This window comes from Formica exsecta, unplaced genomic scaffold, assembly GCF_003651465.1.
Source record: "Formica exsecta isolate Colony F162 unplaced genomic scaffold, ASM365146v1 scaffold127, whole genome shotgun sequence".
Classification (NCBI taxonomy): domain Eukaryota; kingdom Metazoa; phylum Arthropoda; class Insecta; order Hymenoptera; family Formicidae; genus Formica; species Formica exsecta.
In genome coordinates, this window is record NW_021848602.1 from 199,328 (window position 1) to 223,975 (window position 24,648).

General features: G+C 36.1%; 1 protein-coding gene across 1 annotated transcript in view; it reads right to left on the reverse strand.

Annotated features, from left to right (window-relative positions):
* LOC115245696 (laccase-like) overlaps positions 1–24,648 on the reverse strand; it is a 222,779-nt gene that overhangs the window by 187,762 nt on the left and 10,369 nt on the right. The window contains exon 3 of the mRNA XM_029824122.1: positions 5,369–5,498. Within this exon, the coding sequence (XP_029679982.1) occupies positions 5,369–5,498 (130 nt within the window). The remainder of the gene's footprint in view (positions 1–5,368; positions 5,499–24,648) is intronic.

Genomic DNA, 24,648 nt, shown 5'->3' on the forward strand with positions numbered 1-24,648 from the left:
CGTTACACTTCTATACAACAATTTTCAACATTATGCTCCATGCATTTATGAAGATTCTTATAGATACGCAAATGCGCATAAAATTAAAAGTAAATGCAATTTTTTGTGTAAGATATTTCTAAATTTATTTTTTGCTAAGATTATTACATAACTTTATTATTTTGATTTATTATTATTTATTATTAGTTATTTCCAAATTAAACTTAAAATCAATAATAAATAACGAAGAAATGCAAGAAAAAACATTTATTTTGTAACGATGCACCCATCGTTACCCGGCAGTTGACCCGCCGGAAGTCTGTCGCCCGACGAACACCAACCGGGCAAGGGCAGAAGCGTTTAGCGCCCTTTTTAATACTCATTGTCAGATAGTAATTAAGAGAGCCGTACGGCCGTTATACAGCCGCCATTACGGCCCGTACCGAAAGAAAGGCCGTTCACAGAACGACGGAACGAAGGGTTGAGTTCGTAGCCTCCGCCGAGCATTCTCGGCTTCCGCATCGACTGCGAATCCTGACCGACCTTCCGACCGATTCAAATGAGAGCGGAGTGTTCGCCGCTCTCCTAGATCTACATCTACGGTCTAACATCCGACCGTTCCGGCCAGACGGACTGCGGGTTAGCGAGTTCGCTGCCCCGTCAAGCTTTCTCGACTCCGCCGGCCATTCTTAGATCCGCGTACAGAATAGGGACGGAGAGTTCTCCGCCCGATCGGGAGTACCCGATTTCTTGCCGCATCCCCGCTGGGAATATGCGATGCGTCCACAACACATTGACGCATAATTAAAACACGGCCTTGCCGTCCGCACAAATAAATCGCCGCGCCGATTACCTGTCGCACCGTTTATTGTATATCCTGCGCCAGTCAAAATAAACATGGCCTTGCCGTACGTGCGCCGACTAACCGCCGCCCCGTTTCTTTCCTCTCTTACGCCGTCACAACAAATACGGCCTCGCCGTACGTATAATACTCGCAAAATTATCCGCACGTACACATAAAACACGCGCCGAACAACTATCGCGCTTTAAATATATCTCGCGCTTTAACAACCGCCGCGCACCCGCTTTGCGGGAATTAATCGCTTCTGTATTTAACATCTCTGTAAACTGACCCTTTCATGAGCCCTGATCCGGACCGAGCATATCCGAACTCGAAAGCGGCCCGTTACAATTTCTTTGTTAACAACATTGTGTGAGGCACAAGACTAAACAGAATTATAAGTTTATAATAATCATGATGAACTGCCTGAAAAAAAGAAATACAGTCATTCAATGACACTACTTATGGAAGATAAGCAAATGAAAACAATATCGGAAGTTCCACAAGTACGTTGATATAAAATATATTAAGATTAGTTTTAAAAAAATATTTAATACGATTTATAAACATTTCTTAAAATCTTAACTTATTGTTTATCATCTTCTAAAGTCTCTAAAGGTACTGCAATATTTCCATGCATAATTTATAATTGCGCAGAAAAAATTAGATTAAGATAAGAATTATCGAAAACTAAACAACACTACACATCACGGATAAAAGTTTTGAAGCAGGAAACAAGACATATGGAAAAAGGATGGCTACTATCTGTACTTGAAGCTCTAAAGAAACGAAATTTATTACAAAATGAACAATTATATAGTTTAAAAGGTATCGCAGTAGGAAATGCACATTTATTAAAACAATTAATTTATAAATCTAAAGGAGAGTCACTTACTCGCAAGTTTTTGTCTGCATTGCAAACTTTTGCTCTAACACTATATTATTATTCCCCGCGAGCATATTCATATGTTAGAAAAATTTTTAATTCATATCTTCCACATCCAAAAACTTTGTATAAATAGTATTGTTCAATAAATGGTGAACCTGGATTTAATAAAGAAGGCTTAGCGTATATTAAAGAATACGAATAATTCTAATTCTACATTACTTGGCACTTTAATGATAGATGAAATGGCAATAAGACAACAAATTGAATTTGATGAGAAAAAATTTTATGGTCATTATGACATGGGCGATAATATTGTGAGTGAGGAATCAATTATTGCGAAAAAGCGCTTGTATTTTTAGTTGTTGGTATAAATAAGTTATGGAAAATACCAGTAAGGTATTTCCTAATTAGCAGCATTAATGAAGAACAAAAACCAAATTTAATAAATGAATGTCTGTCATTATTGCATGATCGTAGAATAAATATTAAAACTGTAACATGTGATGGTGCCGCGTCTTAAGCATGATACGTCTGTTATAATGTAATATTAATCAACCACACATTTACAGACATATTTTCAGCATCCCATCTCTAAACATAAAGTATATGTATTCTTTGATCCATGTTTAAATTGATTAATTGATACGGAACACTTTGGGGGAATATATGATAAATGTATTACAAAAGTGGACACGATATAAAATGGGAATATATTGTTGCTCTACATAAACTCCAAGAAAACAAGGGTCTACATATAGGTAACAAATTGTGGAAAGAGCATATGGAGTACTACAGAAAAAAAAGATGAACGTGCGATTTGCTGCTTAAGTATTTAGTTGCAATTAGAAAATTTTTTGTATTCGGAATCAACAGAAGATTTTCTGGAATGGTCAATAATTTATTCGATATTTTTAATTCCAGGAATTTAAACAAAAGTTTTAAACGTTTAATAAATTCAGATAATTACGAATGTGTTATATGTAAGTTAGAGAAGGCAAGCAATATTGATTAAACTTAAGATTTAAAAATGAGCAATTATTAATACATTCTAATCGAAAAACGGGTTTTCTTGGGTTTTTGATTAATACTGAAAGCTTAAAAATATTATATCAGGATATATGCCAAAAAGAACAACTTGCGCCATATATATCATTATATCAAATTAAGACCATCATATATCAAGTCAAGACCATCTCGAGATATTTTTTGGATGCATTCGCATCCAAAAAATTGTGTAAAGCTGTAAGGATCCACTGGAAGGTTATCCAGGATAAAGAAATCTCTTGAATGTCAGGATTAAGAGAGGCTTAAATAACGGGAGGTTTTCCAGCATGGATTATTAAAGAATTACAGCTTGTATGCTGTATAAATATATATGTATATTTGTAAAACACAATATAACGTTGTTACGAATACGCGAACTCTTACTAGCGGTATCTAACCGAAAATAGCTTAGAGCTTCTTAACGCGCGGAAGGCTTAGCACGCACTCACTTCTTCCTTCGCGAGTCTTCCACCCGAACCGACAGCGCCGATCGCCAGTTCCTTTTTAACCAATAGTAACGCTTTCATCATCGTGACGTCATTGCGTTCGCGCAGACGTCTGCCCGAATGCGCACGCAATCTTAAATAAATGGCGCGGGCATAGACATAGTATATCTAGACCGAGTGTTGAGGAGTGGGAGCCGAGGTGCACGTAGAAAAGGATGGGTAAGGTGTAACCTTACAGATTCGGCCATATTATTTTGGACGATAAAATAATAATCCTACTGTTAGAGATAGTTTAAAGCTGCATTTAAAAAATTACGGCTCGGAACAAAAATTAAGGGTGCAACAACGGATAATTGCACATCTCTCTGGATCATATATCTATATTAAGCGCAACCTCTGCATTTAAACCAAAAGAATTAATAAATAAAACTTGTATGATTGATCGTATGACTGATAATTATGAAGTTGATATTGAAAAATATATAGATCAAATTTCAATTAAACACGATCATCCTTATATTGAAGTTTTAACTTATAATATTATAAATTTAACTCATTATTCTGTAGAAGTTATAAGTTACATTGCTGGATTTATTGTTAAGCATTTAATCAAATATATCATGTGTGATACTTGTGTTTATGCTTTAATTGATAATAGTAAATCGGGAAAAATTATACAAATAAAAGATCGTGGTAGTTTAATATATCCTTCAGCAAGTGTAATAAAAATATGCCTCGAAACGGAAAAGGTTATCAGATTTGCCATAAAAGAAAACAATGTAATTTCAAATTCGAAATATTTCATTCATTATTATAAATAAAATCTTTAATTTTATAAATTTAATTATTTAAATTTACCTATAATATATATTACATTAATATGTGTTATTATATATTATTACTATAATTGGTTTTAGTTTAGCCGTCAAACAAACATCAGAAAATGACGTTCCGTGAATGTGACATATCGACATCATTTTCGGGTCTCAAGAGACCTAACTTAGAACATTTAATTAGTCATTTTGTGACCAAAATTTAATCAACATACAATGGATATCTACACTAATATCCATTGAATATCTACATAAATATCCATTGAATACTGATATGGATGTCTAATGGATATTGGCCTACATGTCCTGTGGATATTTATAAGGTCTATTACGGACATTTGAATATTTAAAGCATGTCTAATAGCTGTTTCCTACATATTCATGGATATCCCTAATGCACATTAAGAACATCCAGTAGATATCTAATATACATTAATTTCTGTATGAGATTCATATAACAAAATTATATAAATATCAAATCAATAACAATAACATGTTATATCTTAATTTTATTACAGTTATGTTCTTAATGTATCAATAATATAACATTATATAATAATATAATTGTATGTGTAACATAAATGTATAATTGCTATATAACATTGTTACTTCCTTGCGTGGGAAATTACAAGGAACGAATGTATTATATATTACAATCCTGTAATATTACTTGTTATATTCGGTTACACTGAGTTATGTAATCGTTATAATATAGTTATAAAAGTATATTTGCTGGGATAGGACTTCTTGTTATATAAATCCGGTTAACACATACATACACATAACGAATTTTACATAAGTAATTTTTAGAAAGGTTAAAATATGAAGATATGAGGTACGTTTTTACTATGGCACATCAAGATATTTAAAATTAGTTTACAAAATATTTAAATTTATTTAACAAAATATTTAAAATCTTTTAACTTTTTAATAGAGGAAATGTTTATTAACATTTTAACTGGGTACGCTGTAACTATCCATCATAGTTTAATGTTACTACAATGGATGTAACAAACTGGTACATCATGCAATGTTTGTTTGAAAAAAAGAAAATATCTTGAAAAAAAAGTATTCCTGGGCATGTTCGATTAGTAAAAAATAAATACTCAATTAAGAAATTAAATAGTACTACATCATTCTTATTGGATTTTAACATTAAAGAAAAATATTGTATTTACAATAAGCAATCTTGAAAAATATTGTTAAAAGATATTTAAATACAAAAGATATCTCTAATATGACAATTAATATTATTAAAATCATTACAAAAATTGTACGTTATGTTAATGTACATGTTTTATATTGTGTAAATACTATGTTTAAATATGTTACATACCTGAATACTTGGACCTGGAATCATACGATTGATGGAAAATATTGTTTTTTCAAATCCATCACCTATAACGCATTCACATGACGAAGTAATTCCCGAATTATTCACTGGTTGTTCACAATAGTCACACGCACTGAAATAAACAAATTTAAAAAAGTTATCAAGAGGCATGGTAGTGTCTCGCGCCAAGTTCACATACAGAAATAGCAAGTCACTCCCTGCATCTATACGCGCGAGTCAGCTAATTGAAAGTACCTTAGAGTATCGAACCTCAATAACGGTTGAACCGATCGAATTTTTAATAAGCTTAAATGATAACTTGGGTGAATTATATGAGGAAAGCGTATTTATTTTTTTTTCTTCATGCATCGTGAACGGAAGTAAATATAAATGTCACCACACCATCGTGAACGGAAGTAAATATAAATGTCACCACACCATTGTCATCATCGCATTACACGCATTATATACATGTATACAGATATACACAACACATGCAATTGAAATGTAATGGTTACATTGACATCATGCTTCATATAACGGAAAGTAGGGTAAAACCGGGTAAGCGGGTCAAACCGGGTACCTCTGTTTTTTCATGATAAGTGCTACTATCTTTGGCTAACTCGTTTTAGTTGTAGATTGATGCCAACATTATTTTGAGATGAACTGTGCCCACATGCGCATGATATTTCTTTTTTTAGAGAAGTTCAAAATTTTCGGGCCAAAAAAGATCGATATCGGGACAACAATCAAGTCGTTATGGACTTTTTCTACACAGAACATCTGCTTCGGTAAATGCAGCATTGCATTCTGTACATATTAGAGAGTATATCTACACTAGCTTTGATCGTCACTTTGTACGTCAGAATATATAACCGCCGTGTTTGTTCCTTGTTGGGCAAAACCGGGTACCTACACATTTCATGTAATGAAAAGAAGAAGAACTGTTATCCTGACTTTGTCTCCCTACAAAAAGCAGTTGGAAACGAAAACTATCACTCAGAAAAAGAAACCACTAAAAAAAAGCTTTTTGAAACCCCTAAAGTTAAAAAATTAAATAAGGAAGTCCTGCAGCAATGTCGAACAAGAGTTGTATTTGGAATGAATATATATATAACAATTTTATTCGTAACTTGGCTTAATTACAAAGTTCCCGCACGTCACTCGCGTCGCGTATCGCGATATCGGATATCTTGGCGTGCGCGTGTCTGGAGTCGAGTTTCGGTCGCGAGACTCACTTGTCGATCTTATGTATTTCTTTCTGCCGACTGCGTGGTGTTAATTTAATAGTTTCCCGTAACAAGCGTTATTGACTGCCCGCGTAATGTTAATTAATGGTAAAGACTGCCCGCCGCTCGTTAGCAATGGGTCTTTTTATTATCTCCCCTTGGTTTCCCAGGAGGAGATCGTTTAGCGACAAGACCATGTGTCGTGTCGCTCGATTTTTGCGGCAAGATCCGGATGCAAGCTAAGGAGTTTTAAGTAGTACTTCTTTGGTTGCATTTTCGCAATTTCCTTATTCCTTTTTATTTCGTTTTTAGGTAGGACCTCTACGTTGCATTTTCGCAACGCCCTTATTCCGCTTGCCTTGATTTCCGCGTTTTCGCAATGAAGTGATTGCGCGGTCGCTCGGGCTTCGCGCGTGGCTCGCGTTGTCAGCGCTTCGCTCGGTCAACGTTCGTAACGTGATCTGTATTCGCGTTACACGTTGAGCAATCTTATTCCGCTTGCCTTGATTTCCGCGTTTTCGCAATGAAGTGATTGCGCGGTCGCTCGGGCTTCGCGCGTGGCTCGCGTTGTCAGCGCTTTGCTTGATCAACATTCGTAACGTGATCTGTATTCGCGTTACACGTTGAGTAATGTCTTATCGTATAAAATAATATCTCTAAAATACTATATATCTAGTAATTCGTGTATAGCCTTTTTGGGCTATAACAGTATTTTGATTAAATAAATCTAGATTTTGTAATTGCACGGTATTTTACATGTTTTCATATAGATACACGGTTTTACCCTACCGGTAGGGCAAAACCGGGTACTTTGACTTCTCAAAAAACTCTTGTTACCCTTGGTAACCAAATATTTTTTTTCCTGCAACTAACTTTATTTTCTTATAGTTTAATGTCCACTAAAGACTGCTAACGATCAACAAAATTGTTTTTACTATCTGATTTCTTGTAGGAAGACAAATCCAAGAAAGTACCCGATTTTATCCTACTTTCCTATATATGTATATACAGGGTGTCCGATAATTTTTGACACACTCGAAGTGTGAAGGTAGATTGGCTCAAACTGAGAAGGAAAGTTCTATACCATTTTGCGATTTTCGTAATAATTATTGAGAAATTAAATAAAAAAGATCGATCAATTCGCGCGAGTATAAGCGCGCAGCGAGAAAAGACAACCCAAAAGTAGGCGTGCGACGAAGTTTTGGGAGGAGCGCTCTAGAAATGACAACAGTTACATACGAGCGATACATAAAGATGGATTCTCGCGTCCTAGCAACCACAAATCAATTAGTGTAAAAAAAATAATTATTTTTGAGAAAAAGTATGTAAATATTTACAATGTATTTTTTAAAACAATTATACTTTTTCATGAACAATTTTTTGATTTGATAATTTGATGAAATATTTTTAGAGTTATTAGCTTGTAACACTTTACGTGGGCCACCCTGTATATATATATATATATATACTGTGACGTGACGTTTTTGGGACGTCCGTCACAAGGGCCGAATGGCCCGATCGGGGGCGGTTTCTCGGAGGCCTGCGTTCTCCTAATTTAGGGAGAGAGCGGCCCGATCGTCAGATCGACGAGATCTGACTTTTTGTAATAATTATCGAAAATGTAAGCTCGAGATGAGCCCGCGAGTTAGTTGTCGGCACAAGGTCGAGCGGCGGAATCCCATCCGGCGGAAGAAGAGGAAGAGAGAAGAGCGACAGCCGAGAGCGGGAGTCCAGGACACCCAGGAAACAGGAGACGTCAGGTCGTAGTTGTCTAATATTAAAAACACTTTTGGTGGCTAGTAAACATCGCTGCCGGTAATTTTATATTTCTTATGGTCGGAAAGAGGCGCGGAGGGCCGGAATAATCCGGCCGAAGGGGCGGCCACTCCACCCGCACGAAGCGAGGGAGTCCCAAGGATGGAGCGACGAGCGGACTTTCAATCCGGAGCCTATTCGACCAAATAGGAAAGAGAGCCGATCGGGCGCAGCCGTAAGCCCGCACCTTTAAGCCGAACAGAAAATTTTGGGAAACTCCGGGGCGATGAACCCACCAGCACGGCCGTGATGACAATAAGGATCGCGAGGACCACAAGACGGCCCTGCGTAACGCGAAAGCGCCACAGGTGGCACGATAGCGATTTATCGCGCCGGCGTGTCTCCTGCAGGATTCTCGCTCGGCACTGTTCGGCGAGCTATCCGGTAGGATGCAGGTCTCTTGAAGCGAGCGATATCGAAGCGAAACTGCGACGAAGAACCCGAAATCTTCCAGCCGGTGGGACGAGTGTCGCCAGCCAGATTTTGTTGCCGAATTATTGTAGGTAATTAATTCGGATGAGTCGCGCCCTTTATAAGTGTCGAGCCACGCGTTTTGCGAATTAACTTTTGTGAAATTTTGGTAGATTGCGTCGCACAGCCGACGGGCATTAGTCACTCATCCGAATTATGCAGAACAGGCTCTCTCTATGTATTTCGTCACCGCCGACAGTCATTAATGTTAGTTTCGCGTTTATAATCATTGTATGTTGTAAATTATCGGGATTTTCACGCTCGCGCGATCGATATTCGGGATCGCGCAAAGTATTGCGTCACGCGACTCGTACACCACAGTCATTCTCGATAGTTTGCGTATTCTTTTTGTGTATTGTTAGCCACTATTTTGTACAAGTGATGCGTAATTAGAGTGAGGAGAAAGCATAATTCTAAAAAATTGGACCGAGTATCTATCGGGTGTCGTTGAGCCCGCTATTAGTTTCCGCGAGTCACTCGAAATATATTTCACGTATTTCAACGCAAAGGTCGTCGTCATTGTTATCGGGACACATATCAGCTCACCGCGAGCCGTGTTAAAAGACCGATTCGAGTCGTATAATCGGAAAATTTCCATTGTATTGAGGTGGGTTCACGAACGTGCGTAAGGTAATTACCGGTGCGTTCGAGAGATTTCTTTAGTTGTCGTGGCCTGAATAAGTCACGTACGGTGGAAATCCTCGCGGCCTAAAAGTCGAGTTAAATCACATAAGGCGTCCGGTAATCCGATACTGTTGCGCACGGTCGTGCCCATCTCCGCGGAAATAAACGATATCTCATTCGCATGGAAAATATCAGCTGTCACCGAAAGCTATTGGTTATACGGACCACTTTATTCTTTTATTGTTAATATATTGCTGCTATTTCTACTTCAAAACATTGAAGGCTTTATTTTAGCCCCCGTGTTCTCGATTCTCTACTTTCTCCCGTTCCCCGAGCCACCCTCTCTACCCCTTGGGAATACTGTCTAGCCGCGTATTCTGCCGTCGCGTTAATTATTGGTTCCGCTAATTTTCCTCGTGTTTGCTGTCGTCTTACGTGGTGCGGCCTGCCGTACCTGGCGCCCAACTCGGTTTTTTTTTTTTTTTCACGTAAATTCGAATCTTTGAAGCGAAATCGATCTTCGAAGTACGCGCCGAAGGTGTGCCGTGGGCATCGAAAACCGCCCGCCGAATAAATAATTAAATAATTATATAAAAATAAGAATACGGTTAAAATACATATATACGGGGTGTTAGAAAAGTCTGGAAACAGTCAAATATCTCGTAAACAATGCATTTAAAAAAAATGTTTCGGACAAAAGTTGTATGGTTTCGAGGGGGACATAAGGTGGTGTCATTAATTTGACCTTGAATAGTTGCTTGAAGGTCACGTGAAGGTCACCTTCAATTTTTTTAATGGAACTGCCTACTTTTTATTGCATATTCTTGTAGCTTATCTCGAGAGCTTTTCAAAACACTATAATAAAAGTATTTTTTCATTAGGTACTTTTTGAGTTATTTTATATTTTAATCTGACATATTTTGATATAAAAAATAAAATATCTCGTAAAATATTTAGTTTTCGATAATCTTACCGTAATACTTTTATGTACAGACGTATCTCGGAGCGTACTGCTCGAGAGGATTCAAGTACCGTTCTGGTAATGATATGTGATCCGGTGGCCTTTTTATACCGAGCGCTTTACGGTATCCGCGTCGTTTGTTCAGGTGGGGTAACAACGCGTTGTTTTCAGGTTCGGTAATTAGCGGGTAACGCGCCGCTACCCCGCGGCGGGAAAACGACGCGGCTTTCGGTTTCGGAGCGCTCGGTACTTTTCGGAGGCGTTCGGCGGTACTCGGAATTCGGCTGTAACGACAGCCGTATAACGACTGTCTTCGTTATCGTGCTAGGTTTCTACGATATTCTAAGATCTTCGCAATGCGTTTAAAAAGGGCACTAAGCGCCTCTGCCACTGCCCGGCTGGTGTTCGCCGGGCGGCAGACTTCCGGCTGGTATACGTGCCGGGTAACAATGGGGAGTGCATTGTTACACAATTGAAAGAATGGTAAATTTTGAGAAGTAGCCAAAGTTTACCAATTTTATACGTCATCTTATATTAGAAAAATGTCGTCATTTTATCGTCATAGATATGACGTCAACGGTCTGTGACTTAGGACCGTTATTCTAACGTCACTTTTACGTCGTTTCAAAAGTGAATTTGACGTAACCAGTGACTAAAAAATGACGTTATAATGACGACACTTTGGTACCTGGGAAGTTAGCTCTCATGAGACCCGAAAATGACGTCATATATTACATCCACGGAAAATCATTTTCTGATGTGCTTTTAAAGGTAAAAATAAAACCAATTACAGTATTAATATATAATAATAACATATATTAATATGTTAAAACATATAGGTAAATTTAAATAATTTAATTTATTATATTAAAGATTTTTTCAGACAGAAATTGTCCGAATAAGTGAAAATCGAACAATTATTTGTCCGATTTTCCAAAAATCAGTTCAATATCCGAATTCCCTGTATGGGAATCGTGTCAAAAATTGAATTGATAAAAATAGATATATTACAATATTATTAGCGGCATTTTGCAGACTTTATATACACTCATGACAAAAACTTGAATACGGGTATAGATAGTGAATAACGCGCCGCGTAGCGGTAAGCAACTGAGCTATACTATTTTAAATAATAGTTAATTTGCAGATTCTGTCCAGTTTCTGCTGCCAATCTGCCGTCAGATTCTGCACGCCAGATCTTGTTCAGTTTCTGCCGACAATCTAATGTCGGTCATGTCAGCAAGCTCTGCTCGGTTTTTGACTTCAATTTGCTATCAAATTATGTCAGCAGATTTTGTTACATTTCTGCTAGCATTGTGGTGACATCATTGGATAAAACAAATCTTGTATCAAATTTGCATTTGTCTTGTCAACAAAATCTGTAGCAAGTTTTTATAAAATTTGTTTTTGGCAGACTTGGCTATCTGGGTCCGTGTCCGAGAAATGTATCTTTATTTTAAGTAATAATGTGGGCAATACCATTATTTTAAGTATTTCTACATATAAATGTCAAGGTCAAAGTCATCGGTCATTTGTTTTACCATGACCCAAGTAGCAAAACGTCGTCATTATAACGTCATTTCTTAGTCATTGATTACGTCAAATTCACTTTTGAAGTGACATGAAAGTGACGTTAAAATGACGATCCTAAGTCACAGACCGTTGACGTCATATCTATGACGATAAAATTACGACATTTCTTGAATATAAGATAATATATATACGACATATAAAATTGGTGAACTTTGACTACTTTTCAAAATTTACCGTTCTTTTAATAGTAAAAATCCATCGGATTTTTATCAAATAGAATAAGAAACATAGAATTATTATAGAATATACATTATAGAATACATGTACATTAATGGAATTACAAATGTAATAAATATGATTTTATATACATACATACATATATATATTTTACATCTTAAAGTAGACAATAAATGGATGATTTTAACAATAAATGGATGATTTTAACGGAACATTTATCTGCCCGATTTTTAAACTATCAGTCTAATATCTGAATTCCCTATATTGGGATGCATCAGAAATTAAACTGATAGAAATAATTACATTTTTAATCTTCTGCCAGTTGCTCTTTGCAAGCTTTATATAATTCTCATGACTGAAACTCAAATACGAGATGGATGCATCGCGCGTTGCATAGCGGTAAACAAACGAACTAGCGGCTGAAGTATAAACTATCTTTTTGTAAAGTTTTGAAATGTTGCTCGCAGTAACATTTCTCATGAAATATTAAATAAATAATAATTTTGGATATATGAAAACATGCACATCAAATTCAATTATTAATATTAAACAATATTTCATAGTTTTGTAATATAATAATACTGTATTTTTAATAGTTCGAACAGAGGGTCATGTAAACTTTATAGGTATCATAAAATATTTATTATTTTCCTTATATAAATACGTTAATTTTAATATTGACGTATTTTAAAAATATTAGTTAATTGATCAGTAAATAACCTTAAAAAGACGATTAAATGACTATTTCTGTGACGGTAATATATCATCAAAAATATCATGTTTGTGTTACGTCATTATTTAGTCAACTGACGTCATATGATGAGAAATGATCTTAAAATGTCGTTATAATGATGACATCTTGCTACCTGGAAATGTCTTCAATATTTTATAATGATATATCTCGGAAACTATATGCCGCACATAGTTATTAAGTAAAAGTTGTTCAGAATCTCACCCTTTATAACATATATCAAAATGAAAAGAACTGGTGAGGTGTCACCTTTTATAGATATTTACCAATATTTTGACAAAAACTAATGTGAAGTGATTATCTGATCCAACTATTCAAAAATACGGTAAACATGCATAAAAGGTCACACTTCACCGATTTAATCGTCACTTAGATATATTGTAGGGGGGAGTATCCTGAGTAATTTCCCGCAAGATTCAACTGACGGTCGGAGTTGGTTTAGGAGATATAACAAATTAAAGTTTCACAGTTTTGATGCTTTTTCTCGGGTATTATAAAATAATATTAGAAAAAGTGAAGTTTGTGTACGTTGTATTTGTTGTAGGGTAGACATGGAAAAAGTATTTGTTTACATGATAGTATACATATAGTTTACGGGATAGGTACATGATCATAAATATTTTGTCAATAATCGGTTTCAGCTATTCCTCGCAGCTCGTTAACAGCTTTCAATATGCGACTACATGAATTTCTGAGTTATGTCTTCAATTTTACTTTTAAAACTGAAAATAGGTTTGGGTTAGGTTATATCTTCCGGAAGTGGAGCCCCCCCGTAGGATGGGGGGGGGCAGAATCCACTGTATCCAACGCATATACGTTACAACGCGAAGCGAGATGTACCCCACAATTGTTGTGTGGATGGGAAAGTATATGCATGAATGCAGTAGGTTCCGCCCCCACCCCCCTACGGGGAGGCTCCATTTCCGAAAGATATAACCTAACCTAACCCAAACCTATTTTTTCTTATAATACGTAAAGAATAGCATTAAAACTGTGAAACTTTAATTTGTTATATCTCCTAAACCAATGTTGACCGCGACTTGATTCTTGCGGGGAATTACTCAGAACACTCCCTCCTACAACATATCTAATGGCGATTAAATCGGTGAGGTGTGACCTTTTATGCATATTTACCATAATTTTAAACTCTCTATATAATACATACATTTATTAAAGCAATTTTAAATTACATACATCTACTTATTGCAAAGTATACTTATATAGGGGAAAGTAGGGTGAAACAGGGTATTTTTTGGATTTGTTTTTCTATAAAAATCAGAGTAAAAAAAATTTTGCTGACCGTTAGTAATCTTTAGTGGACCTTAAACAATGAAAAACTAAGACTAGTTGCTGAAAAAAAATATTTGGTTATCAAGGATAACAAGATTTCTTGGAGAAGTCAAAATACCCGGTTGTGCCCTACTAGTAGGGTAAAACCAGGTACCTATTTGAAAACATGTAAAACACCGTGCAATTACAAAATCTAGATTTATTTTAAAATCATTTATTTCAAAATACAATACAAAGATGTATTCTATTGACAAAAATCACAAATAAAGATATCTTCTTGTTTTACATTGCTGCAGGACTTTCTTATTTAATTTTGTAACTAGGGGTCTCAAAAAGCTTTTTTTAGTGGTTTCTTTTTCTGAGTGGTAGTTTTTGTTTCCAACTGCTTTTTGAAAAGGGAGACGAAGTAAGGATAACAGTTTTTTCTCTTTTCATTACATGAAATGTGTAGGTACTCGATTTTGCCCCAACACGAAGAAAATAACAAACACGGCGGCTGTATATTCCGGCGTATAAAGTGACTATCAAAACTAATGCGATATACTCTCTAATATGTACAGAATGCAATGCTGCATTTACCTAAGTAGATGCTCTGTGTAGAAAAAATCTATAACGACTCGATTGTTGCCCCGATATCGATTTTTTTGGCCCAAAAGTTTTGAACTTCTTTCAAAAGAGAAATATCGTGCGCACATGGGCACAGTGCATCTCAAAATAATAATGGAATCAATCTACAACTAATAACACGAGTTAGCTGAAGATAGTAGCACTTATTACAAAGAAACAGAGGTATCCGGTTTAACCCACCTACCCGATTTTATCCTACTTTCTCCTACTTCTGTATACATATTTGACATATATTTTAAACAATATAACTTATATTAATTGCATATTTAAAATACTGATTAGAGAAAGATGTGTGCTATTTATCTTACTTTTAGAATATAAAGAAAGATATATGTGTATATAGATACATGTACATATATGTTCCCAAATACTCGCATCAGCGCCACCGGCGCTATTAAAACCGTGATCAGCACTCGATTAACAGATTGATAGCGACATTTTAAGGCCCACTACTATAATTATTCATCTTCGCCATAAATAGTTGCGATTACGATAATTGCATCTAGCCAGGATTGTTTTTCGCAATAGCGTGGTGAATCCTTATTGATCAAAGGTCAAATCCGAACCGATGATTGGCTTTAACATAGTGAGATCGTCGGCAGCGCTCAGACGTTCTGCAAGCTCGAGCAGAAGGCAATACACTCTCTTATCAGTCGGACGCGTTTTCCTCAATCTTTGCTTGTATCGAAAAATCGGCTCGACCGTCCTGTAATTATGTGATAATTATGTGATAATCTTCAGCTAACTCGTGTTATTAGTTGTAGATTGATTCCATCATTATTTTGAGATGCACTGTGCCCACGTGCGCACGATATTTCTCTTTTGAGAGAAGTTCAAAACTTTTGGGCCAAAAAAATCGATATCGGGGCAACAATCGAGTCGTTATAGATTTTTTCTACACAGAGCATCTACTTAGGTAAATGCAGCATTGCATTCTGTACATATTAGAGAGTATATCGCATTAGTTTTGATAGTCACTTTATACGCCGGAATATACAGCCGCCGTGTTTGTTATTTTCTTCGTGTTGGGGCAAAATCGAGTACCTACACATCTCATGTAATGAAAAGAGAAAAAACTGTGCGGTCGTTGCCGTCCAGATCAAGCGACGCGGTAACGTCGCGACACCAAATACATAAAAAAATACTTACTGTCTTATCAACAGTTTTGCCTATGTACTGGGCTACGGTCAACAGTTTTGCCTATGTACAGGGGCTGCGGTGCTACCAAGTAGCTTATACGGAGTTTTACGTCAAGTAAATTTTCGATTAAAATACTTGAGGAACTAAAGCCGTAATCAAAAATCTAACGGCACTTTTATTATATTATATATACATATAATGCGGATACAAGCTTTTGATTGCAACCAGTTCAAATAAGATTGGTGTAGTCAACCCTGAGAAATGATGATCGTATATTAGAATTATGACATTTTTCATTTTTCTCCAGGATAAGGATAATCAGACTCACATATGTATGCTCGCACGCACACACGCAAAGCGATTTTGTCTCTCAAGCAGCGTTTACATCGCTCATATAATATACGATTATTCGTTTAAGTGTGCAGAACACTTTAAGATACAAGATCATATGTGGATGCGTGTACATACATGTGAGATAATAATACTGTTTCTATTTTATAAGAGTATGCGCGGAGAATAATACGACAAGAAGAAAGGTGACAAAGTAATTAACAATTATGAGAATATCACGGAATAATGCAACACAAGGAAAAAAAGTGATAAAGTGACATAAAATTATTGATAAATAACGGTATAATAAGAGTATAGCGGAAAAGTGAAACGCGCATTCATGTATATAATATTTATTTATATTTTATATATAAATGTAATTAATGCATAATTAATATTTTGAGGTTAACTTACAAATGGCTACGCAATGTGTTATGTTAATGTAGCAAAATAAATCTGGTAAAAGTTCTATTAATAACATCATAGAAACAACAACATTGAATACACATTTTTATTAATTGGCTTCATAAGGAATAATGAAATGATAAAATCATATCGAAGCACTTCTATAGTGTCCACAAATATTTTTGCGGATCTGGAATTACTCGCAACTTTTGGTTCTGGAAATGTATGAATGTTTATTTATATTTTATTTATAAATATAATTAATGTGTAATTAATATTTTTAGATCATTTACAAATGGCTAAGCAATGAGTTGCATGTTTACGTTAATATTTATAAATTATATAATAAAGGTTATTTATATTCTTGGATAATGGTTAAACTTATTTTTTTTAAGGCAATGAGAAACGTGAACATGGAAATTGATGGTTTATTCGGATGGAGCTGCCTTTTCCAATATAATGTTATCGAAGAATATTAGAATATCTCTCACCGACAAATATAATTCAAGTTTGAATCAAAATGAAGAGGAAGAGTCGGTTAATGATGCTGAATTACAGATTTTATTAGAGGATCGTACAAAAGTTTATAATAATTTGGCAACTGCGTTGATTAAAACAGAAGCCTACGATGCAGCTTTAGAAAATGTGAAACATGTTTCAAGGCGTCAACCAGAAAATGTTAAAGCACTATTTAGGAAAGGTATTGCAAAAATCCTAATCTTTTTTTTATTTACTATATTTAATCTTCTTTTTAATAAGTTGTATATATTCTTGATTTATATTTTACATATGAAAAATTCAAATATGTGTGTATATATATTGTGCATATCGTAGGAATAATACAAGTACGTGTGTATATATATTGTGCGTAGGAACAATATTGAGATGTAAAGGGGAATATGCAAAAGTTTATGCAATCTCTCTCTCTCTCTCCACTGAAATTCAAAAATTAAATCCAGAAATGAAGATATTTACTACAGAATTAATAACCTTAAAGGATAAAATTACTAAAAAGGCAGAAAAAGGAAAGCACCTATACCGTAAAATGCTAGGTGTAGTTGAAGATACTAAAAATCCGTCAAAGAATATAAAAGTAGATGATAAAAGTAAGTAATTAGATAAAGGATATAGGTGCTTTTCTTTTTCTGTGTCTTTAGCAATTTTATCCTTTAAAATCATTAAATTTGTAGTAAATATCTTCCCCACTCGGCATGTAATATTTCTGATACATTGCTGCAATATTCTATTTGAAATATTACACCTTTCAACAATATTATAGAAATATTTCACGACCGTTTCTGCCATTTCTAAATTTAATTTTTGAATCAGTGGGGAGAGAGAGAGAGAGATTGCATAAGCTTTTGCATATCCTCTTTTGTGTTTCAATATTGTTCCTACGATGCGCACACAATATACAATACATACGTACTTGTATTATTCCAACGATACGCACAATATATATACACATATATTTGAATTTGCCATATGTAAAATATGAATCAAAAATATATGTAACTTATTTAAAAAAAAGATTAAATATAGTAAATAAAAAGAAGATTAGGATTTTTGCAATACCTTTACTAAATAGTGCCTTAACATTTTGTGGTTGATATCTCAAAACATGTTTCACATTTTCTAAAGCTGCATCGTAGGCTTCTGTTTTAATCAATGTAGCTGCTAAATTATTAGGTGTACAACTTTGCTTCCGCCGTTTTCCTATAGATGGCTTTAGCGGTAAGTAGTGGTCATCCGAATAAACCATCAATTTCCATGTTCACGTTTCTCATCACTTTAAAAAAATGTGTTCAACCATTATGTCAAAAAAAGTTAAATAGACTAAATCTTGTCCTCAAAGGCTCTAACTTGCTTTTAATTCAAATGTATATGTAATATTTTTGATAGTTCCCGCAAGATTTGTTTTGTTATATTAACATAAACATGCAATTCATTGCTTAGGGCCGCGGCACACAAAAAAACTTAAACAATAACTTAAGACTTAATATGGCTGCCTTACTGTTCGACTGTGATTGGTTAATTCGCTTACGTCTTAAGTCTTACTGCTTAAGTTTTTTGTATGCCACGGCCCTTAGCCATTTGTAAGTGACCTAAAAATATTAATTACGCATTAATTACGTTAATATATAAAATATCCCGTGTGGGGTTGCTAATCCCCCATCGGGCGCCTCCCCAGGTGGCGGATTGGGGAATGCTCGCCAGTCTGCTTAAGGGTACTCGGGAAATAAAATACCCGGGGTGGATCAAAATTAGCAACACTTCAAGCAATGGAAAAAACATATAAGGATGAAACTACCCCAGGTGGCAGCCTAGGACTAAACTTGGAAAATCCACCCTCTAAGGAGGCTGGCCTCATGGATTCTGGGGGAGGCCAACCACTGCTTGTAGGAAATGTCATGACAAACCCAATAACTACAATAGATGCTCCATCAACGCAAGCAACTCAAGATAGAACACCTAAGCAAATAGAACTACATAAACTAAACTATTATATAAAATGGCAAAAAGAAACCAAAGCAAGGAAAGAACTTGAACAAACCGTCACTAACTTACAACAACATATACTTGAATTAAAAAAAATTCTCAGTACTGAATCCAGAAACAACACCACCATCAAATACAATTCTCAGTAAAACAACGTTTAGCACGGATGAAGAAGATCTTGCAAGAGAAACAAACTGGATTCTAAAGAAAAATAAACGACCCAATAAGAAAAGGAAAGTACTGAGCAGTCCCGACACACCTGCTGATGATTGTAGGAGTAAAACAGCAGCCCCAAAATAAGTTGAAGAAACATTAAACGCTACAAGGGCAAATACTCTCAAAAAGCAACATGCTCCCCCGCCCATAATTGTCACTGGAATGGAACAATTTGGAGAACTCAAAAAAATCACACAACAGTTAACAAAGAAGGAGTGTAAATTTATTTCACACAACAACAATGTGTGGAAAATAAATGTTCTGGATAGTGAAACATACAGGGCACTCTCACTAGAATTATCTAAAAGAAAGATACAATGGCACTCGTATGAGGATAAATCTACAAGATTCGTCAAAGTTATGGCAAGAGGCTTACACCCCTCATGTGATGAAAATGAAATTATTTCAGATTTAACTAACAAGGGATTGAACATCCTAGCCAAAAATATAATTAAAAAGGAAATAATTATAAACGAACGCAATGAGCAATCGATACAAAAAGAGGGCTGCAATTATTTATGCTTACATTTCATAACAAGGAAATTATTGAAAAGATCTACAATATAAGATCCATACTGGGAATAAGTGTCAAAATAGAACCATTGAAGAAAAATAATAACATGATACCGCAATCGCTGCCAGGCCTTTGGGCATACACAGAAATATTGCCAAAGAGATTTCGCTTGCGTTAAGTGCGCAGGCAAGCATGCTACAGAAAAATGTACCCTGAGGAAAGACCAAAAATCTAAATGTGTAAACTGCCGAAGCGAACACGTAGTATGTAGTCTTGTTATGTAGTATGTCTTATTATTCTGTACATAAAAGTGTTACGGTAAGATTATCGAAAACTAAATATTTTACGAGATATTTCAATTTTTATATCAAAATATGTCAGATTAAAATATAAAATAACTCAAAAAATACTTAATGAAAAAATACTTTATTATAGTGACTAGCTGTTGTTCCTGAGCAAAAGCACCACATTAAATCGTACGCTAATATTATAAAGAACAGAAGGGCTGAAAGAAAGGATACTAATGAAGACATTTCAGCAACTATCCTCGAACGCTTAGAGAAGCAAGAAAATACTATTAAACTACTAGTGGAAAAAATTGACATGTTAGAAAGTAACTTCAGGAATCCCACTAAAAAGAAAAAATGAAACGTACACTACGCATTACCATTTGGAACGCAAATGAACTATCGCAACATATCTCGGAATTAGAAATATTTCTAAGAAGTGAGAGTGTAGATATTTGTCTCATTTCTGAGACTCATTTCACTAGACAGTCATATATTAGAATTCACGGTTTCTATTGCTACCACACTCCTCATCCAGCAGACAAAGCGAGAGGAGGCTCGGCTGTACTAATAAGAGATAATATCGTACACCATGAGGACCCAAAAATGGAAAGTGAAACAATGCAAGTAACCGTAGTCAACACTAAAATGAAGAATAGATTCCTAAAAATTGCTGCTATATATTGTCCTCCAAAACACAAACCAACAGAAGAAGATTACATTAATCTCTTCAAATCTCTAGACAACCACTTCATTATTGGAGGTGACTTCAATGCAAAACATACGCACTGGGGTTCTCGATTAACAGCAAAGGGAAGAGAATTGCTCCAAGCTGGGCAAAGATATAAATGCGAGTTCCTGTCAACTGGATCGCCTACTTACTGGCCGACAGATTCAGGGAAGTTACCAGATCTGATTGATTTTTTTATAGTCAAAGGAATAACTTCAAAGTTCTTCTATATAGAAAACAAAGAAAACTTATCATCCGATCACTCACCGGTAATTCTAACCCTAAATGAAAACATAGTGCAAGAAAAAAGCCTACCAAAACTCACTAATAAAAAAACTGACTGGAGTAAATTTAAAGAAGAGCTCTCACAGTATATCAACCTCCAAACACCACTTACAACTATAGAACAAATCGACGAAGAAGTGGAACAGTTCACTGTCGATATACAACAAGCAGCAGAAGCAAGCACAATGCATATTTATAAAACAATTAGATGTGACACAAATTACCCAGTAGAATTAAAAGAACTTATAATAAAAAGCAAGCACGCAGAAAATGGCAGCGATCTAGACATCAGGAAGACAAGAACAAGTTAAATCGATTGAGTAACCTTTTAAAGAGACGGATACAAGAGTATAAAAACGAGTCAATAAACAAATACCTCAGCAATTTAACAGCAGACAAAAATACTGAATACTCATTATGGAAAGCAACTAGGAAGCTTAAAAAGCCCAAGATACATAACCCGCCGTTAAAAAACGCAAATGGCAATTGGGCTAGGAACTCAAAGCAAAAAGCCGATCTCTTTGCAGAACATCTAGAAAATACCTTTACACTATTCCCTGGAAACTTTAACGAAGAAATAAACTTTGTTAATAAAGAAGATGAAGAGGAAATACCCCTTGTTACTCTAAAAGAACTTAAAAATCTAATCAAATGTAATCTCAGTACAAAAAAGGCACCAGGGTACGACCTCATTACAGGACAAATTATAAAAGAACTCCCAGATTTAGCAATATATAATCAATGCATGTCTTAAGCTAAAATATGTCCCTCAACACTGGAAAATCACCGAGGTAATAGTTATTTTGAAACCAGGGAAACCGCCAAACGAGGTTACATCCTACAGACCGATATCATTATTACCCACTGTATCTAAAATCTTTGAGAAGTTGCTCCTAAAAAGACTTACACCAATTATACGAGAAAGACAGCTAATTCCGCTTCATCAGTTCGGATTTAGAGATAAACACACTACGATCGAACAGGGGCATCGTATTACAAACGTTATAGAAAAAGCATTGGAAGAGAAGAAAATCTGTGCAGCGGTTTTCCTTGATGTCGCACAAGCCTTCGATAAGGTGTGGCATGGGGGACTAGAATTTAAGCTGCACAGGGATTTATCAAGGCAATATTTTGGGATGCTTAAATCTTATATATCGGGAAGACATTTCAGAGTTCGCTATGGTAAAGAGTACTCAGATCTAAAACAAATTGCAGCAGGTGTGCCGCAGAAAAGTGTCCTTGGCTCTTTACTTTATTTAATGTATACCCGAGATATCCCACTAAACAAACATACAATGTTGGCCACTTTCGCCGATGATACTGCAGTACTGGCAGTTGATGATAATATTAATAATGCGACGGGCAAACTTCAGTATGCTTTGAATGAAATAAGTGACTGGACTAAACGCTGGCACATCAAGCTAAACGAAACAAAATCTAACCACCTCAATTTCACATACAGAAAAATGAATCATAGACCTACTCTAATTAATGGAAAAATTGTACCATACGCCAACACGGCCAAATACCTAGGTATGACCTTGGATACAAAGCTAAATTGGAAAAAACATGTAAAAAAGAAGAAAGAAGAACTTAACATTAAATATAGGAAAATGTATTGGCTTCTAGGACGGAATTCTGAACTGTCGATACAGAACAAACTGCTAATTTACAAACAGATACCTAAAACCTGTTTGGACGTATGGCATCCAATTATGGGGCTGTACAAAAATGTCTAATTTAAAAATAATACAAACTTTTCAGATGACTATGCGTCCGGCGTCTAACGTCAAGGACTTTAGTGAATCTTCTTGAAGACGTAGTGTCTAGCGCTAAATATTCTCCTTCCTAATCAGGATTTCCGTTTCCGGTGGGCGAGAAAGAGTATTGTAGAAAGTGTGCAGTGCGAAAGGTGGAGAAAGTGAGGAGATAGGGAAGTGAGTGAGAGAGTGAGAGGTGTGCAAGTGAGGAGTGAGGTGAGGAGAAAGTGAAGAAGTAAGGGTGGAGGTACGGGAGAAGGTGATAGAAGCAGGGAGGCGGAAAAGATACAGTAGAGCAGAGTAAGGTTAGGAAGAGAGAAAGAGGGTCACGTGGTAGGAGAAGTGAAGAACCGGGAGCGTGAGATAGGTAGAGCGGCGACATACGGTAGGGCAGAGAGAAAGGAATATAGAAGTTAGGTAGAGAGGCGAGCACAGGGATAGAGGCAGAGGCAGAAGAGGAGGGGGAATAAGCACTGACAATAGAGGAGGTAGAGAGGCGACAGAAATAGAGGATTAGATCAGGAAAAATAGCAAGGAAGAAGAGATGGAGGATAAGACAAAAAAGGAATTATTGAAGACGGGGGAGGTGAGAAGGGGGAGCACGGGGAATTTAGATGAGATGTGGAAAAGAAAAAGGGAAGTGATAGAGAGAGAGAGGCAGGGGAAAAAGGGGGTGAAGATGTAGGGGAGGGCAGGAAAGGGAAAAGGGTTCAAAGGTCACCGGTGAGGGGTTTGGAAGGGAGGGGGGGAGTAGGAAGAGATGGAAGAGGGAAATGAAAGAGGAATGGGAAAAGGAGTTAAAGGAAGGGTTAAAGGGGGTGAAGGAGGAAATGAGGAAAGAAATGCAATGCAATAGGGAGATGATAGGGGAAATGTTAAGGGGGTACATGAAAGACCTAAGAGAGGAAATAGATGGGATAGTGAGGAGACAGATGGAGGAAATGGATGAGAGAGGGAGGGTGGAGAGAGAAGAGATGAAGGGAAGAGTGGAGGCGCTAGAGAATGAATGGCGAGAGATGAAACTTAGAGAAAGGGGGGAGGGAAAAAGGGGGAGAGAAGAGGAGGAGAATTAGAGGGGAAAATTAAAGAAATTGAAATAAGGATGGAGATGAAGGAAAGAGAGGAAAGAAGGAGGAATATTGTAGTAAGAGGAGTGAAGGAAGGGGAAAGAGAGGTGAGAGCAAGGGTAGAGGATGTATTAAAAGAGATAAAAATAGAGGCTAGGGTAGAGGGGGTGAGATGCTTAGGAAGTAAGGAGGGGGGAAAAGGGACGGCAATAGTGAAAATAGACGAAGTAGAGAAGAAGAAAGAGATAATGAGAAGGAGAGGAGAAATAAAGGGCAGAGATATAAGGTTGGATGATGACTTAACATGGAGGGAAAGAAGGATGAGATGGTTAATAGAGAGTGTGGCAAGGAGAGAGAGAAAAAGGTAAGAGAGTATGGGTAGGATATGGAAAAGTGCAAATAAATGGTATTTGGTGGAAATGGAATGAAGGAGAGGAAGAGTTAAGGGATGGGGAAGAAAGAGGGTGGAAAGATCAGGGGGAAGAATAAGAGTAGGAGAGGACAGGGAGGGA